The sequence below is a fragment of the Choloepus didactylus genome, chromosome 18 (assembly GCF_015220235.1).
Source record: "Choloepus didactylus isolate mChoDid1 chromosome 18, mChoDid1.pri, whole genome shotgun sequence".
Lineage (NCBI taxonomy): Eukaryota > Metazoa > Chordata > Mammalia > Pilosa > Megalonychidae > Choloepus > Choloepus didactylus.
The window spans coordinates 51,042,885-51,061,366 of record NC_051324.1 but is presented as its reverse complement, the minus strand read 5'-3'; the positions used below and the strand labels follow the sequence as shown (position 1 = coordinate 51,061,366).

General features: G+C 48.3%; 1 protein-coding gene and 1 pseudogene across 2 annotated transcripts; both read left to right on the top strand.

The window, feature by feature from the left end:
* Window positions 1–1,952: 1,952 nt before the first annotated feature.
* LOC119514768 lies at window positions 1,953–7,419 on the top strand (annotated as a pseudogene).
* A 7,104-nt stretch (window positions 7,420–14,523) lies between these two features.
* Window positions 14,524–17,954, top strand: LOC119513488 (keratin, type I cuticular Ha1-like). Of its 2 annotated transcripts, none has more exons than XM_037808727.1 (7): window positions 14,524–14,859; window positions 15,063–15,145; window positions 15,491–15,647; window positions 16,396–16,557; window positions 16,652–16,777; window positions 16,955–17,175; window positions 17,792–17,954. In XM_037808727.1, exons 1-7 carry the CDS (start codon window positions 14,524–14,526, stop codon window positions 17,952–17,954), a joined length of 1,248 nt encoding a protein of 415 aa, XP_037664655.1. The 2 variants fall into 2 exon arrangements, with proteins under 2 accessions (XP_037664655.1, XP_037664656.1); XM_037808728.1 differs by having other exon boundaries at window positions 16,652–16,781; window positions 16,959–17,175.
* Window positions 17,955–18,482: the final 528 nt, after the last annotated feature.

The window sequence follows — 18,482 nt, the reverse complement described above, 5'->3', positions numbered from 1 at the left end:
TCATTTGGAGTAGGTCAGTGATGCTGGTGAATCCTGCCTTGGTGGATATTCCCCACATCTGCACATGGAGTTGTTATGGGACAATATAACACCGATTGCATATGTACTGGCTGCAGCAATAGTTACGATGGCTGAGCAGTGGTGGCACCAGCACCTGGGCAAGAAAGTTGGCTGGGCCATTTACTGGCAGCCTCTTAATCCAAACTCATCAGGAATTCTATTCTAGGGCCCCGTTTTAGAGTGTTAGTAGTAAATGAAGAGTATTCAGAGGAATATACCCAGGATGGAGAGGAGCCTTAAAACTGTGCTAAATGAAGAACAGTTGACAGAACCGGGAATGAGAAATCTCACATCTGTCCACTAAAAGCTGAAGGTCTGAAGGGACAATGCAGATTTATCCTCTATGAGACCTCATGGGTAACCAGAAAGTAAATTAAGTACATGACAAACTCTCTTATTATTTGCTAACCTTTCATCAGTGACCAGCACCAGTGTCTGCCTGTCACAGATTAGGTGTGCAATAAATATTTGTTGAATGAATGAATGAATAAACAAATGAAAGAAACAGGCAGAAATAATAGGGAGCTATGTTTTGACTTCACATCATAACTTTCTAACACTCACCTATGTTGTAAGCCCCTCAAGGCAGATGCTCCCTGTTATTTATCTCTGCATCCGAGTTTCCAGCCCAAGGTCTGGGGAACTGGGGTCCACTGAGGCTGAGTGGGTAAATGATGGGACAGGCCATCCTGGAAGATGGTGGACTGGACAACTACTTGGAGGGGAGTTATCAGAGTGGATTGCACGCTAAAGGGTCCTAAACTAGAGGACTATGAGAGCTCCTTCAGCCTGGTGATTCTATGTTTTAGGATCAGCTAAACATGCACTGCTGCTCCAGGAGAACTCCTCCATTTATCTTTGCAATGGGGTCCACGTAGCATCCAAGTTAGCATAGCTAGTCCAGAAGCTGGGTAGCTGCCTATTTCCAGGGCTTATTGACCAACTGGCCACTGGCTTGTTTGTTTTAGGAATAGAGGAGGCCATAAGGTTTCTGTATGCTCTGAATGCATCTTAAGATTAGGAAATTTAAATTTTGTTCTAGAGTCTCCCAAGTAATGGACAGTCAAGGAGGGTGCAATTCAAAGAGATGCAAAGACATTTCCAAAGAAGGAAGATTAGAATTCTTGAGTGTGTATCTTCTGTAAGCAAGTTGAGGAGAAACTCAGTCTGGCAAAAGGGTCAGTGTCTAACAAGGGTAGATGCCCAGCAAGGAGAGGTGGCGCCTGAGAACAGACACCATAAAGTATTAATCACTGCCTGCCTTAATTAGCCTATAGACTCCAATAATTCCCAAATAATTATATTTCTTGGGAATCACAAATTACCCAGTTTCGTTCATGAGTTTTTTTCCCACTTCCATAGCATCTGTTTCACATTTGCACAGAGAAAGTCTTAATTGCCAAAATCAATTTGATATGTATTTGTCTCAATTTATTTCAGTGTGAAATACTGTTTTATTTCTCATTTGATTACTTCTTCTCACATTTGAGGAAAGTCCACTTCAGGGGCAGATCCATATCCTGACTTGACTTTTACCTGAAAACCAAAGGTGGGGTGGTCCTGGCATTCAAGACTTCCCACCACCTGGACCCAATGCAACTTTCCAGTGCTTTCATTGTAAGTGCCAACAAAACTAAACTATTTGCCATTTCTTAAGCATGTCTGCTTCTGTTCCATTTTGTGCATTTTTGTTTTCTGTGATATATATATATATATATATATATATATATATATACATATATATAATAATCAACATAACTTTTAATGAGGAAAATGCCAGTTTTCTTGCACCAAGACCCACTACAGTCCTATATAAGTTCTAGAGGAGAGAAAGGTCTCAACCTTGAGCAAAGCCAACGGTGGGCAAAACAGGAGACCAGCCTTTTAGCACCATGACTTCTAACTACTGTGGTTCCCTCCCCATTGGGTGGTTTTCAGAGGCCAAGGCCACCTCCCTGTGCTTCTCGGCCAACCTGGCACACGCCAACCGAGTCTGTGTGGGGTCAACCCCTCTGGACTGACCCAGTCTTTGTCTGCCTCCAAATTGCCACACTGCTTGCCCCTTGCCAGGGTCCTGCCACATCCTGGGTAGCACCAGAAGCTGCAGGACCTACCGCGAAGGCACCCTGAATGGCCACAAGGAGACCATGAAATTCCTGAATGACTGCCTGGCCAACTACCTGGAGAAGGTGTGGCAGCTGGAGCGGGAGAACGCGGAGCTGGAGACCAAGATCTGAGAGTGGAGCAAATGCAAGGGGGAGTCCAATGTGTGCCCGGACTACCAGTCCTACTTCTGGACCACTGAGGAGCTCCAGCAGAAGGTTTGTGGTGCTTTAGGGTGGGGGCTGGCAGACTGCAGCCCCAGGTGCCAATCCAGCCTACTGCCTGATTTTGTAAATAAAATTTTATTGGCCCACAGCCACACATTCATTAACGTATTGTCTATGGCCTTTTGGTGCTACAATGACAGAATTGAGTAGTAAAAGAAACCATATGGCCTGTAAAGCCTGAAATATATACTATCTGACCCTTTACAGAAAACGCTTGCTGACCCTCAAGCTACACACTCTGAGCTCGGAGTGGCTATAGCTGATACGTCTTTTGATTGTGGAAGGAGAATCTCTTGGGTGAAGGGCACAGGGAATGTGTAAAGGATGAGAAATAGGATTTGACTGTGCAGGATTCTTAGTTTACACCTCTTTGTTGCTGTCCTTACTCTTCCTGAATTTTGTGCTAGTTATCAAAGCTGCTAATTTCTTCAAAGCAACCAGATTTTTGTGTAATACACAAGGTTGGAGAAGTCTCCGCTGCATGCATTTTCTAATCTCTTTGATGTGCTGGCATGTATATGTTTGTGCCTGTTTGGATGTATTATGTCTCCCAAAATGCCATGTTCTTTATTGCAATCTTGTGGGGACAGATGTATTGATTAAGTCAGAATCTTTGGATTAGGTTGTTTCCATGGAGATGTGACCCCCCCCAACTGTGGGTAATGCCTTTGATTAGATTATTTCCATGGAGGTGTGGCCCTGCCCATTCAGGGTGGGTCTTGATTGATTTACTGGAGTACTTTGAAAAAAAAGCCATGCAGGCTCAGAAGCTTGCTGCAGCCGAGAGAGGCATTTTGGAGATGGCCATTGAAAGTAGACTTTTGCTAGTCTGGAGTTTGCCTGGGAGAAAATAAGAGAACACCCCCAGACACCTAGAGAGAAACGTCCTGGGAGAAGGCCATTTTGAAACCAGAACCCCAGAGCAGAGGCCAGCCATGTGCCTGTGCATTCCCAGCTGACAGAGGTGTTCTGGACGCCGTTGGTGTTCTTCAGTGAAGATACCCTATTGTGGATGCCTTTGTTTGGACACTTTTATGGCCTTTGGACTATAACTTTGTACCAAATAAACTCCCTTTATAGAAGCCAATCCATTTTTGGTGTTTTGCGTATTGACAGCATTAGCAAACAGGAGCCATTCAATAGCATTGCCCTCGTGTGTATCTGCTGTCTCCTTTGATTACCAATTGAAGGCTTCTTAAGAGCCTACATCTTAATGTTCAAGACAAGAAGACAAGGGATATCAAAATAGGGGCTGGAAATCTGGCTCCTTCAGTGAAGACTCTTGGGGAGGTTGGCCAGTCAGAGCAGAAACTTCTTACTAAGAATGAATCCTTCCACGTCTAAAGCTTTCATAAGCAGTCCATTGTCCTGTGGCCTAGATTTCAGATCTTTTTGCTTATATCAGGCTAAGCATCATATCTGGAAAAATAAAATCAAGTCTTTGTTATATGTTCAGTTTGCTGTGACCTGCCATGTCCTTGTTCCTTTGGATGCACACCTCCACCCTTTGCCAAGTACCCTTTTGCACACCCCTCTCATGCCATCTCTTACATGTTAGGGAGCTTGTGTTGTCCAAGGGGATGTTGTAGTTTGAACCCCAGCCAATGGAACATCCTCTCACCTGAGGCTGGAGGATGGCCCTGGTAAGAGTTGATCACTGGACCTACTTTCTTTTCCCAGATCCTGTGTGTCAAATCTGAGAACAGCAGGCTGGTTGTACAGATAGACAATGCCAAGTTGGCTGCAGATGACCTCAGGACCAAGTGAGTTGGGGCAGAACGGGGAGGGGAAGGAGCCAGATGCCCACCTCAGCTTCCTCTCTCTTGCAAGGTAGTTGGCATCAGGGATGTAATCAACCAAGACCCTGATCCAATGGTTATGGCAGGAAAAAACCAAGAACACTAAGCCCAAGATCTTGAAAATACAACCCCCTCCAATTGTTTAGCTTTAATAGTTTACAACCCACTTTAGAACACATCAATTATCCATTTGATCCCATTCTAGGAACAATCTCACGAGGCAGGCAAGGCAGTGATGGCACCCCTATTGCACGGAAGGACATTGGGATCAGGGTGCTTAAATGATGTGCCAGAAGCCATGGGACTTGGCCCTAGGTTTCCTACCTTGAGACCATGTCCTACTAAACTCTGCTGCCTCAGTGAGGAATGTTCCCCCCACTGCTGCTCCACTAATTCCTGATAGCTAATAGTTCATGACAGAAGAAATCATGCTCCACTGCCCACAGATGAGGGAGGCAATGGCCAAAGGGTTTATACCGCTTGAGAAGCATCTGCACCGGGAATAGGAAGGGGTATTGTGTTTTATCATCTTTCTTCAGGGCACTATGGAAGACTCATTTTTCTAGAGCCAAAGAAAACCATTTCTTTTTCCCACTCTGGCAATGTGGCTTCCAATCTGAGAGAGAATCCAGGGTCCACTTCCTTGGGGGCCGTGGCAGAGGAGGTCTGCAGGGATTGCACTAGATTGCAATGGTCCAGCTGCTCAGCTGCATCCCTTTGAGCCATATGACTATGAGAGCAGGTGCCAGCTGGCTTGTCCGGCGCAGCATCCTCAGCACTGGTCACTCGGCCTGGTTCTACCTTAGGAGCTTGGGTTGAGCAAGTGGGGAAAATCCTGTTGTTTTCTGGACTGTGAGTGCACCACACAGGAAAAGTCAACTCAAGCTAGATTGCCAAAGGGAAGGCCAGTGGGATTTCCAGCTGTGAGTTGTGTCCTGAGACCCTTCCTGCTCATTTGCCCTGACTTGGCCACCCTGTGTTCTGTCCTGTTAAAGGTATGAGATGGAGCACTCACCCTGCCAGCGGGAGGAGGCCGGCATCTGCAGCCTGTGCAGGGCCTCGGATGACCTCACACTTGCCAAGTGTGACCTGAGACCCAGCTGGAATCCCTGAGGAGGAGTTGCTCTGCCTGAAGAAGAACCATGAGCAGGTGTGTGGCCCCTTGGGTGACATGCTGAGACTCTCTGGGATGAAATGAGGCTCCCTCCTGCAGGTCTGGACCTCATGATTAAGCCTCATGAGCTGTTAAGATGAGCTCCTGCTTTCAGTGAGGAGGGTGCTCTTCACCTACAACGTCTGACCACTGCTGGTTGCTGTTGAAGGTGCCTCAGACTCAGAGGAGCACTAGGGAATTGCTGGGGAGGATGGGGAGTGGGAGCTGGGTGGAGGGAAGTGGGGGTCCCATGAGATGGTAGTCCTCCCCCTATGACAGGAAGTCCTCACCCTGAGGTGTCAGCTGGGGGACAAGCTCTGGATTGAGCTGGACACTGAGTCCACTGTGGAGCTGAGCAGGCTGCCGGTGTAGATGTGATGCCAGTACAAGGCCATGGTGGGGACCAACTGCCAGGACGAGGAGCAGTGGTTCCAACCCCAGGTGAGGACGGTGCCACAGGGCTGGGGGACACCGGGCTTCCATTCTGGGTCAATGAGCTGACCGTGTTTTTGATCCACCATGTGTCAGTCCAAAGGCATCAGCCTGCAGGCTGTGTCTTGCTTCGAGGAGCTGCAGTGCTGCTAGTTGGAGATCCTGGAGCTGAGTTGAACGGCAAACGCCCTGGAGGTTGAGCTTCAGGCTCAGCACAACCTGGTGGGTGTCCTTTGCATGCGTGGAAAACTCAGCTTGGCTCCCACTTCCCACCAACAGTTCCCTGTGTGTAATACATGGCTCATTTAAACACAGACAGGGACACGGCTTAAACATTGACTTGTTCTCTTTGGAAGAACTTTCTGGTAGGTATGGATGCTGAGTGAATGAATGCTAACCCAGATGAGGGAGGGTCTGTGGACTATCTTAAAGGCATATGTTGATGAGCAATAGCACATTGTTAGTTTTTCAAGCTGAAGACTGCCAAAGGGAATTGCATTCTTCTCTGGGCCTGGCAATGTCTTGGGGTGTCATGGTATTACTCACTTTAGGGGTTCAGGGCAGGAATCCATCATTTTTTAAGCCCACTTCTCCCTTTCTTTGATGTTGCAGAAAGACTGCAGAGCTCTCTGTGTGAATCTGAGGCCCTCTATGGCACAGAGCTGGCCCAGATGCAGGATCTGATCAAAAACGTGGAGGAGCAGCTGTCAGAGATCCAAACTGACCTGGAGCAGCAGAGCCAGGAGTACCAGTGCTGCTGGACATCAGGGCCCGGCTGGAGGGTGAGATCACCATGTACTGGAACCTTCTGGAGAGCAAGGACTGCAAGTACATACCCTGAGATTGTGTCAAAGCCAGGTGTAAAAGCAGATTCCTTATTGGGTCTGATCTAAGAGGACCCTGGAGGCCAGCTGGGGTGGCACGGCAGACCTCATCTTTGGAGACAAACTTGCTGCCTGGGAGGCCTGGTGAGCTTACGTCTGCCTGGGCGTACCAGACTGAGTGCAGGATCTTTTCCACTCAGGCTGTCCCCTTTGCTGACTACATCTTATTCCCAGCTGCTAGTCACACCCACAGGGGGCTAAAATACTGAGAATAATGGTACATGCCTTTAAAATACAAGGAACAGTATTGGGGGCTTTGTTGAAATTAAGAGGGTGGCTGACATCTGGCCTGCTCCCACCCCACCAGCCTCTCTGCCTTTTCTCTCTGCAAGTCCCTTTCCCATGGACGGTGACACTGGTCCTGCACACAGGTGGCCCAAGTTCTGCTCCCAGCTCCACTGTGGACCCAGCGGAAGTCACTGCCCCTTTCTGAGGTCCACAATTCCCCTTTGCCTCTGAAATCCTAAAGTGTCTCTACATTTTTGTCTTTTATGTACTTCGCATACAAATTCTTCAAACATTTTCCTTTTCCTCTCTGCAGACTCCCTTGTAACCTGTGTGTGACCTCAGCCTCCAGCATTCCTGGCTCAGCCTGTGCAGTCTGCACCCCATTCTCCCTGCATTCCTGGCCCCCTTCGGGCATCCTGCGGGCCCTGCCCATCCACGCCGTGCTGACTGGGAAAGGCCTGCAGCTCCTTTGGCTCCACTCTCCAGACCTGCTACCTGAGGCCCAACTCACCTCCAGCCTGGCAGGTGACTGAGTGAGGAGACAGTGCCTTTCTGTCGATGGGATTTCGAGTCCAGAGGCTCAGCCCCTGGCCCTGGATGGGTGCTCCTCTCTTCAGGGCATCTTGGGCCTCCGTTTCCTCCCTTGTGTCACTTCCTGGCCTCTCTGAGACATGACAAGCAAGCTCGTTTTCATTTTGCTAATAAACATTACTTCTGCAGCTCAGTGAGCCCAGTGCCTGCTGGCTTCAGTCACTCATCCCGTGCTGAGCGTGTTGCTGCCTGCTCCTTGGGCCGGCGGTGCTATGGAAGCAGGGATTGTGGTCTAGGATGTTGAGGCTCGCTCACCAGAGGGGTTCTGGGATTTGGCAAAGCCACTGAGGACCAGGGTGAAATATGGGGCTGCAGCAAAATGGCACAGATGAGAGACAGCTGGCTTTTGACCCAAGCATGCCTGTTTGGAGCCAGATTCATAGAGCATTTTAAATGTTGACACTAAGTAAAATTCCCCTTTTTATCTGGATGAAGCCATATGGTCCTGGCGAAAAGGGAATCTCCAGGCAGAGTTTCATTAGCCCCTTCTGGAACACCCCACTTAAATTGAACTTCATGACCTCATGTCCCTTACAAGCAAGGCACTGTGTTGGCGGCTTTACAGACATTGTGACAATCCCATAACAAAGCTGCAAAGCAGGGGTGGCTGTTATAATTTTCAGTTGGTGGTGGCTGAGTCAAAACTTGAAGCCCAGTCTCTGAACTAGGTCCAAAACCCATATACTTTGGAAGCTTCAAAGGAGAAAAAAAAAATTGGGAAGGGTTGGGGTTGTAGATCTAAAAGTGTGATCTCTGGACCAGGGGCAGCAGTGTCACCTGGGGACTTGTGAAAAATGCAAATTCTCAGGCCCCTTCCCAGATTTTCTGAATCAGAAATTCCAAAGGTGGGGTCCAGAAGTCTGTGTTTTATGGAGTCTTCCAGGTGATTCTGAAGTAAGCTCAAGTTTGAGAACCACTGGGTTAGGGGGTTTATTTGGGGACTCAGTCCTTGAGTGGCCAAGTACTCTACAGGAGGGGCTAGCCTTGCTCTCTTGATAATTCCTATGGGCAGAGAATCTCTCAGACATCAATATTGGGCTTTTTTCCTGCACATCACGGAACTCTGAAAATGTTAAGTGACAATAATTGCTGAACTTGTTAGACAATTAGACTAGAAAGGTCCAAAGCAAGCTGACCCATCCACAGGTTCCACTGGCAAGTCCTTCTGGCAACTGCCCGGCTTGGAACTTCTAGGCAATAGACAGATGAACCAGGAGCTCCACATTTAGGCAGCCAGGGCCGAGAAAAGGCACTTCTCCAGAACTCAGCATCACAGCTGGCCAAAGATGGGAAGCCTACTGTCCTCATCATTGGAGACATTCAAGCAGGGGGTTTACAACCACCTGGGGGGGGGGGGTGTTGAGGAAGAAACTCATGCATCTGATGTGGATGGATGCAATGGCCTTAGAGGGTCTTCTAGCTCCCAAACTCTATGGCTCTCTGTTTTCTAGGCCTTATTTGTCAGTAAAACTACAAATGTTAAAGCGAAGCCAGCAAATCTGCTCTAAGAGCTAGAGCTCGCCTTCCCTTACTGCACTATAAACTCTGAATCGGAGTAGTTTGCTGAAAAATTTACAAGTATATCTGATGGTTGTTTAATCTATATCCACCTGGATCAGGGCCTGTGGCTGCAGGAGTGACCACAGCCCCAAACCCCAAGGCTGGGGGGAGTGTAAGTGAGAACCTGGTTGCTCTCTCAGCCTCCAGGCCCTTTCAAGCCCAGTCCCTGTTGGCCACTGTCCACGTAGACAGGATCGCTTTGCTTGGGAAGCATCAGGACTTCATGGAAGGAAGCTCTGGAAGGGTAAGTGCTGCCATCTGCCCTCCTCCCCCGGCTCCCTTGCCTGCCTCTGCTTTCTTCCCAAGTGGCGGAGGTGATCAGACACAGGTGACATATCCCTGAGGCACTTACCCGAGAGTAGGTCTCACCAAGAAAGCACAAACTTGATTAAACTTAATTTACTAACTGGCCCAAGCACCCTCATTTCCTCCTTTGTACTTTAATAGCTCCTTTCATCCAACAAGTTCAAAGCTGTCTAACAAAATAAACCCACTTATTCTTGCACCATGACAGAGTAGGTATGCACTGTTCTTCCCATTTAAGGGAGAAGGAGAGAAGGTGAGTCATTCAGTGGTTGAAGGACTCTTCTGGTGACATGAAATGAATCAGTGGGGCCCCAGGGTGATTGACCTGTTTCTTAAGTTCACAACTAATGCCTTGATTTAGTGTCACTTATAATTAAAAAATTAGCTTTCATGAGACACTGTGTGTGTGAATGCACGCGCGCACGTGCTTGTGTGTGTGTGTGTGTGTGTGTGTGTGTGAAGTAGTTTGGGGTCCTGGAAAGAAAGGCTGGGTAGAAGGAATCATTACACTTGGAAAGTGTGAAGAACTTCCCTGGAAATCAAACAGCCTATCATCACCACCATTGTCACCATCACTACCACCATTATCATTGTCACCATCATCACTGCCTTCATCACTATCACCGGTCACTGAAGTTTACATTACTATGAGCCAAGCACTGATCTAAGTTATGGTTTGTATATGTAAACTCATTTAATCATTACTGCAATCCTGTGAAGTCAGTGCTATTGCTATCCCATTTTGCAAATGAGGAACTAAAGCACAGCGAGGTTGAGTAACATGCCCAAGGTTTCACAGCTGGTAGTGGAGCCAGGATTCAAGTCCAGGAAGTCTGCCCCCAGCATCGTGCTCTTAACCACTGTGCTTCACAGAGGCCAAGTCTCAGACTTTGTCAGCTTGAAGGCAGAACCATAATTGCCCCATTGTTTTGATTCCTTTTCCTTGAAGGAAATGAGAGTGTTGATGCTAGAGGAACAATTTTGGGGGAATTTATGCCGCAAAGGGTGGTGCAAGGCATGAAGGTTTTACAGTATCACAAAGAAGTTTGACGCTTGAGGACCCAAGTAATTCTGAGTGGGAATTAACAAAGGTGGCCAAGCCACTCCCACCCCCGCCCCCACCATTACTAAAACTACTTTGTATATTGAGAAATAAGAGAAGACAAAGCCAGAATCCCTTATCCATGTTCCCTTTACAAGGCATTTTCATGTGTGTTGTCAAATTGAGCCCTCAAACCACCCTAAGAGATAGGCCTTTTGCTGCGGGGGACGTTTTTGGCCGGGAGGTAAAATGACCTCTCCAAGGTGTCACGTATGGTGAGGGGCAGAGCTGTGCACACAAGCACAAGTCTTTTCATTCCTGGCCCCTCAGTCTTTCCCCATGGAGCTGCTAAGGGCTTTGTTGAAGGCACAGCTGGATAAAACTTCACCTTCAGACCCACTCTCAGAGGCTGGGGTGAAATGGCTGGGATGGATTTTAAGGGAAAAGGCATTTCAGGTTCTGAGGATCTCCCCAAGGATAATCCTCCTGGTGCTTCCTCCCATCCTGCAGTGTCCTCCCCACCCCGACCACAGCATTTTGGGCTGTGCTTTTGGCCTTTGGCTGTTTCCTGGGCCTCCCCTGGGGCCAGGCTGTCCCTTTATGCTGTTCACTGTACCCAAATCTCCCTCAGCCCCCTCTCTCCCTCCTCCTCCCGGGTTCTCAGACAATCTATACATTTATGCATGGACCTCCGAGGCCCTCTGCAAATGCCTCCAACCCCAGTTCCTCTCTCTGATTGTGAGGATGCGAATGTGTCTGCAGTGGATCCGCAGCTGCCTCGGATTTTCTCCACTGAGCTCATTCCCTCTTCTATTTCCCTTTCCTTTGGGGGATTTACCCTGGCCTCTTTTCATTCTTCTGCACCATACCACATCCCCGAATCCTCCTCACCCTGCACCTGCCCAAAGCGTCTTTCACTTGATTTGAAACTCATCCGGACACCCAGGGATCCCATGGGAAAGCTGCAATGCCCAAGTAAGGCACGGGGATCACCGATCACTACCCATGCTGTGGTCTCCAAGGTTACAGGAAGACAATCCTCTATCAGAACTATGATTCTTCTGTTTCAATTTAGTCCCACGCCCAGCACCAGCCAGGCACAGAGAAGCAGCTCAATAAACATTTTGAATTAAATTGAACTAAATAGAGAAAGTGGGTTTGCTAGTCCATTGGCTGCTCCATTTCTCCCCGAATGAATAAAATTTGCAAATATACCAATTAGGAAAGGAAGAGAGTACAGGAAGTCCACTCCTCGCCTGTGTGAGGTCATGGGGACCTTACAACTCTGGAGTCCCAACTTCCCCACTAATTCAAGTAGCAAATCCACTCAAGCCTATGACATTTTGAAGACATGATAAGAAAGAGACTAGATCTACAAGGGATGGCAACATTATGTCTACTTACCAGCCAGTCTGTCTGCTGTCTCTATTCTGAACTCCTGTGCCATTTCAGATTCTGCGGGGTAGCCGGCAGGTTACAGGGGTTCTTTCCCGCATCCAGCTTCTGTGCGGCTTCCGATTGACCACCACCTGCAAGCCAGTGCAGATCTGTCTATCCCTGTTTGCTTTTTTCTTTCTCCTCTCCACACTCTTTATTTACTCAGGAACAGACAGTGTTGTTCCTTTTTGGCTTTCCTCTGCCTGGGTGTAGACAACAGTGCATTTTTCAGCCACACACACACAAAAAAACAAAACCTCAGACTGGATCGTGGTGGTGATGCTCTGGTCTGGACAGCTTGGGACAATGTCACTTCTTTCAGAGGACTTGGAAGCTGTGGTCCCAGTGTCTCCGGACCTTTTATGAGTCATCTCCATTTATATCTCCCAGGACATTCAGCAGGGTGGGCCATTCTTCTGTCCATTAACTCAGATTGTCTTGGCTACTTCTCAGCTTTGCATTCTCCAGGTTTACTCATTCAAAAATGGGCTAGCTTTATCCGGTTAGCATGGTCCTGCACGGTTCTGAGGGTGCATTCCAGGTTTTCTCCTTTTATTTCCTTTGTGTTCTTATCTCTTATTAAACATACCACTTCTTTCTTCCATCTCTATTTCTCTGATCTCTCTGCATTGCACACCAATTCTATTTTTGCCTTTTTGTTTACCCAATCCTTAACTCTTCTCATACTTAGAACCTAAGCATCCTCCTTTGACTAAAGGCTCCACGAGGCCGCGCTGGTCAATCATTAGATAAGACCAAAGAGCTTGTGGCATGCTGACGATATTCAGTCTGAGCTCAGGGTGAAAGCTCCCTGGGTGGGGAGGAAGGAAGGGTTGTTTCCAGAAACAGCTCTGAGCTGGAAAGCCAGTGCTTTGGAGCAAGCTGACAAGAGTTGCACTGTTCTCATCGAGTGAGCTCTCATGATTTGAAAGCACAGCTCTTTCCATTTGCCCCAAGCCCAGGAGATGTGAGATGGAAGCTGACCGCTGCCTCCTCACCTCACATCTGTCTTCTGGAAAGTCTCAGTGATGCCTGCCTCAGGACCCACCTGTCTCTACTGCTTTAATTGTCTTGGAGGAAAACAAAAAAATTTAGGTTATATTATAAGTCTGGGGCTTCTTTGTAGTGCTGTGGGACCTCTCATCTGAATGGCATTATAATAAGCAGCGATAATGGCCTTGGAAAGAAGGACCTTTTATCTGAGACTCAAGTAGAGCACCATGTGAATACTATCATGAAAGCTCAATGGGAGAAGGACTCCAACAAATTGTCAATAAAACTTTAGACTGGGCTGGCAGCCAAAGCCACAGCAGAGGCTGGGGTACAGCCACCTGAGATGCAGGTGGTATCCAGTGGTCTATAATTATGCAACTTATATATATTCGGAACTTTGGGCATCCCTTCTTCAGGCCTTCACCTCTCAAATCAATCCCAAATGACTTCCAGCTTGACTTAGGAAATCTCCGGCTTATGCTGTGTCTTAGCATTTTCTTTCCTGGTGCCCAAGTCTGTGGATTCAATTATACAGACCAAAGAGTCCTTTACACCTTTCGTTCTTCAAGCAGCCCCACTGTAACCCAGCAGGGCTGGGGAATGAGGAGCCCAGGACAGGATGTGTTGCATCTTCCTGGTGTTTTCATTTTATTTAGGGAATTGAGGAAAACATTGGGAAGCTTAACTGGAAATTTTAAAACACGATTTTTTATGTTAAAGCCAACATGGATATATTGTGGAATATAGGTAATTTCACATGAAGTTTTAAGACAAATTTCAAGAGATTTCATGCTTGTGGAGGCCCCTCTGGGCTAAATCTCCAGACTTTCTCAACATACCCACTTGCTCTGTTTTGATGCTACGGACAGCTCAGTAGAAAAGCTCTACAAACACTTCCTCACTCCTTTCTCTCACAGCTGCCTCCAGATACTTTTCCTAGATAGTTTCAAAGCATTGGTATGCATCTTTCAGCAAGTATTTTTCAGCCCTCTTTCAAAATTATCCCTTTCTCTGGCGGGGATAATTGTTCTCAAATGAATTATCAAGCCTCTACCTTTCAAACTCTCCCCTCCACCATTCTTTTTGATGATACAGGAGGTATCACATGGTCCCTTAAAACACAACCAGCTATCCCAAACTTCTCAGCCTTGGCCCAAATCAAACCATAACATTTACTTCAAGGCTTCCAAGGTTTGTGGTGCTGCATCATTTAAAGATGCTTCTCTTAATGCAGATAGAAAGAGAGTCTACTGCTGCCACTCAGTGCAACTTCTTCCTTAAACTAATCCCAGCCTCATTTTAGAAATACCAAGTGGGCCAGGAGATGAGTCTGATTATGGGCCTGCAGAATGGACCAACACCCAATTAACAAGGACACATACTTGGGCTGATGGTGTGGTGTCTTTGAAGGTCTACTACAAAACTCTGATTTCATGGGTTGGCTGTCTAGAGAAGAGTCCTGACTTAGCAAGAAGCCCAAGTAAAGAATTTTATGGGACAAGGGACTCTCCTGAGCAAGGCAAATAACAGACTGAAGGGAAAGGCATTTGGAAACAAGTAAAGAAGTAAAAAGAAGAAAGACATTACATAACTGTGTCCACACCCTCTGTGGAGAGGGTACAAAGGCTCCCGGAGGAAGGAGATGCACAAACTCTCAGGAGAACCAGGACTCTGCCTCACATCGGGCACCGCAAACCCTCCCGGCACCATGCTGTACAACTGCTCTCTGCCCAACCTGGGCTGTCACACCCGGCCCTGCGTGGCCCCCAGCTGCCACACCTGCCCCCTGCCCGGGGCCTGCAACATCCCTGCCAACGTGGGCAACTGCGGCTGGCTCTGCGAGGGCTCCTTCAATGGCAACGAGAAGGAGACCATGCAGTTCCTGAACGACCGCCTGGCCAGCTACCTGGAGAAGGTGCGCCAGCTGGAGAGGGAGAACGCGGAGCTGGAGAGCCACATCCGCGAGTGGTGCCAGCAGCAGGTGCCCTATGCGTGCCCAGACTACCAGTCCTACTTCCGGACCATTGAGGAGCTCCAGCAGAAGGTGAGGGGCCTTCCTGTCATCTCTAAATAAGAAAGTGGCTATGATTCTCAATCTGTGGCAGAGAAGCTATGTTTCCTGCTTCTATGCCATCATATTTCTTGCTTACCCCTTTCTACCCTCAGAATGGCTTTTAAAGCCATTCCAAGGAAGTTGATGTTTCACGTTTGTTTTCAATCCTCTCTAAGCAATCTGTCATTCCCCAGATCTTGTGCTCCAAGTCTGAGAATGCCAGGCTGGTGGTGCAGATTGACAATGCCAAGCTGGCCACGGATGACTTCAGAACCAAGTGAGTTGCTCAGAATTAGTGCCGAGGTCCACACATTTGCATTTAATGCCTCAAGAAAAGGGGCTTCCATAGCTTACCCAGCAACAGATGAATCCATCAGTTGTGAAGGATTCTCTAGAGGTTTGGGGAAAACATGCAAAAGAATCACAATAATAGATGAGCACTCAAATCCATCTGTTTAATTTTGGATCAATATTAGGTCTTAACCAAGCCTCCAGAGCTCTGTCTCCTGGGTCTACTCACTGGGGAAAGTGGGAAGACAGGGTGGATGGGGTTATTATCAAAGATCAACACTGGGGGTCTTGATGGTCTGCCAGTTACCGCTCTGACCTTGTCCTTCCACAGGTATGAGTCAGAGCTGTCCCTGCGGCAGCTGGTGGAGGCCGACATCAACAGCCTGCGCAGGATCCTGGACGAGCTGACCCTGTGCAAGTCTGACCTGGAGGCCCGGGTGGAGTCCCTGAAGGAGGAGCTGCTGTGCCTCAAGCAGAACCATGAGCAGGTGAGGCCAGAAATTAAAATCAAGACATCTGGATCAGCCTCATGCTGAGGGTTGCTTTAGTGATTTGGAGTGGCTGAATCAGGAATACCAGGCTGAGGGTAGATTTACAAATTCCTTAAAAAACACCAAAGCATCATGATGAAAGAAACATTTGAGGGTGATGAAATCTCTCCACGATCCCAGATAGGATGCATCTTATGCTCACAACTGGTGCGTCACTTGAGCTTCCCAGTGTGTCTCCATCTGCTTGTGATTGGTCCCTGAGCTGTAGAATGAATCCAGGTGTTGCTTTATCAGTGCTGAGCAAACTCAGCTGCTCCCCAAAACCCACAGCATCAACCCTGAGGAATCTGAATCTCCATCCTTTCAAGGTTTTGTGAAAAATTATTTGAGGCCCCTCCTTCTCCCCCTTCCTGAGACAAGATGATCTTATTTCTTACTTGATGGGAATAATTGTTTGCTATGCAATCTGAAATTATACAATCAACTCTTTGCATCCTGAGATCTTCTGCAACCAATCTAAAGCCAGGCATTAGTTCATTCTTCAGTGGTGTTCAATCAAGTCCTTGAGAATTCTTTTTGGAATCCAAGTGCATTTGCACAGTAATAGTGAGGAGGGGGTTGTGCTATGTGGAGATCAGAACATTTTGCTTGAGGAGATAAACTACTAGGGCTTCAACAGGCAATGCCATTTCTCAAGTCCATTCTTCACTGAAGATAGCCATTTCTATGTTTTCTGCATCTACAGGAAGTCAACACCCTGCGTAGCCAGATCGGAGACCGCCTCAATGTGGAGGTGGATGCGGCGCCCACCGTGGACCTGAACCGTGTGCTGAACGAGACCAGGTGTCAGTACGAGGCCCTGGTGGAGACCAACCGCAGGGACGTGGAGGAATGGTTCGCCACGCAGGTGGGTGCCTAGGCCCGTGGCCACGCAGGACTGAGTTTCCGCAGGGCCTTGGAGGCGGCATCCCATGCCGTCTTCTTCCCTTTGGACATTTCAGACCGAGGAGCTGAACAAGCAGGTGGTGTCCAGCTCGGAGCAGCTGCAGTCCTACCAGGCAGAGATCATCGAGCTGAGACGCACGGTCAACGCCCTGGAGATCGAGCTGCAGGCCCAGCACAACCTTGTGTGTATTAATAGTCCAGAACTGCCGGGGAGAAAGGCCGGGTCTGGGAATCAGAGTCCCAGGGCTCCCCTTCAGACCAGACACTCTCCTTAACCTTGGAGTGTGGCTTCTTTGGAACAATGTAGAGAAAGGTATAGAGGAGCAGCTCCCTGATATTCTTCATGTTCTTGTCCACAGAGAGACTCCCTGGAAAACACGCTGAATGAGACCGAGGCCCGCTACAGCTCCCAGCTGGCCCAGCTGCAGGGCCTGATCAGCAGCGTGGAGTCCCAGCTTGCGGAGATCCGCTGTGACCTGGAGCGGCAGAACCAGGAGTATCAGGTGCTGCTGGACGTCCGTGCCCGGCTGGAGTGCGAGATCAGCACATACCGGAGCCTGCTGGAGAGCGAGGACTGCAAGTGAGTACCCAGCTGGAGGTGTTTGATAAAGACATATACACAGGAGCATACTGCTAGTTGGATTCCATGCAAAGATTGCATACCTTGGAATGGAAATTGCCTTCACACCAGACATGCTCAAACTGAACCCAGACCACAAAATATGGCCATAATTAAAAACATAAAATTGTTTATGGCAGAAATTGTTTGATGTACAAACTGAAATTGTACAGCCAATGCTTGCATTCTAATAGAATATTGATATGTGATCAATGGTATTTTTACATTTTATGACACTGCATGGCATGGAGAGTGCATTTCCATGCACTGACTTATCTGACCTTATCATAACTGGCAGGCAGGCTGGATCAGTACTTTTCCCAGTCTATGAGTAAAGAAGCTGGAGCTTGGAGAAGTTTGCCCAAGTTCATCAGCTAGGAGTAGAAAGAGTTGGGACTAGAAGCCAGGTTTTTGGAGTTTTCTGTCTAGTGTTTTCTGTAGACAATGGGGAGGCCAGTGGCAAGATGAGCCTGTGGCTTTCTCTGTTACAGACCAAGAAAAGCCCTGATAGGCATTTCGCTGATACAAGATTATGAGCCTCCCTTAACTCACCTTCAATGTCATTCTTTGTCTCCAGGCTGCCCTGCAACCCCTGCGCCACAACCAACGCATGTGGCAAGCCCATCGGGCCCTGCGTCTCCAATCCCTGTGTCCCCTGTGCTCCCTGTGGCCCTCCTGCCACCTGCGTGCCCTGTGCCCCCCGGCCCCGCTGTGGACCCTGCAATTCCTTCGTGCGCTAGAGCCCAGGGACTGCCAGAGGAGCAAGGAGGCAGGGCCCGGGGCTCTGGAGCTCTGGTCTGGTCCTGGTTTGTTCAACACAAAGGGCCTGAAAACACAGCTTGCATGGCTGGAGCCACCCCGGGAAGGTGGCCAAGAAACTCACCAGCCACCTCAACCTGCTCCAGACCATTCCTTGACCACTGTTTCCTTTGTCAGGGTCTGTCTCCTCCTTTGCTTGCTCAGAAAATCCTCTGTAGCAGCAGTGGCCCTCCCTTGTAAACTCCTAATAAACTTGATTTCCCTGGCACAGCAGAAGCCTTTGTCACTGGTATTTGTTTGTTTCAACACACTCATCACTTGAGTACTCTATAAAAAATAAAAAGCCACTTAAAAGTCAGGCCATATAATGGGCTGAGTCTCAGATGCAAGAGCCATTCCACGCCTGGTGGGCGATGCCTGGCCTGCCCCCCTGGGCCCATGGCCGAGGATGTCCAGCTCCTGGCTACTTGTCAGGAAGCTGAACCCCTTGGTCAAGATCCCCAGCAGGC

Coding starts and splice junctions, on each gene's coding strand:
- LOC119513488 (XM_037808727.1), top strand. CDS start 14,524: ATGCTGTACAACTGCTCTCTGCCCAACCTGGGCTGTCACACCCGGCCC. Junction 14,860..15,062: donor TTGAGGAGCTCCAGCAGAAG/GTGAGGGGCCTT, acceptor GTCATTCCCCAG/ATCTTGTGCTCCAAGTCTGA. Junction 17,176..17,791: donor CTGGAGAGCGAGGACTGCAA/GTGAGTACCCAG, acceptor CTTTGTCTCCAG/GCTGCCCTGCAACCCCTGCG.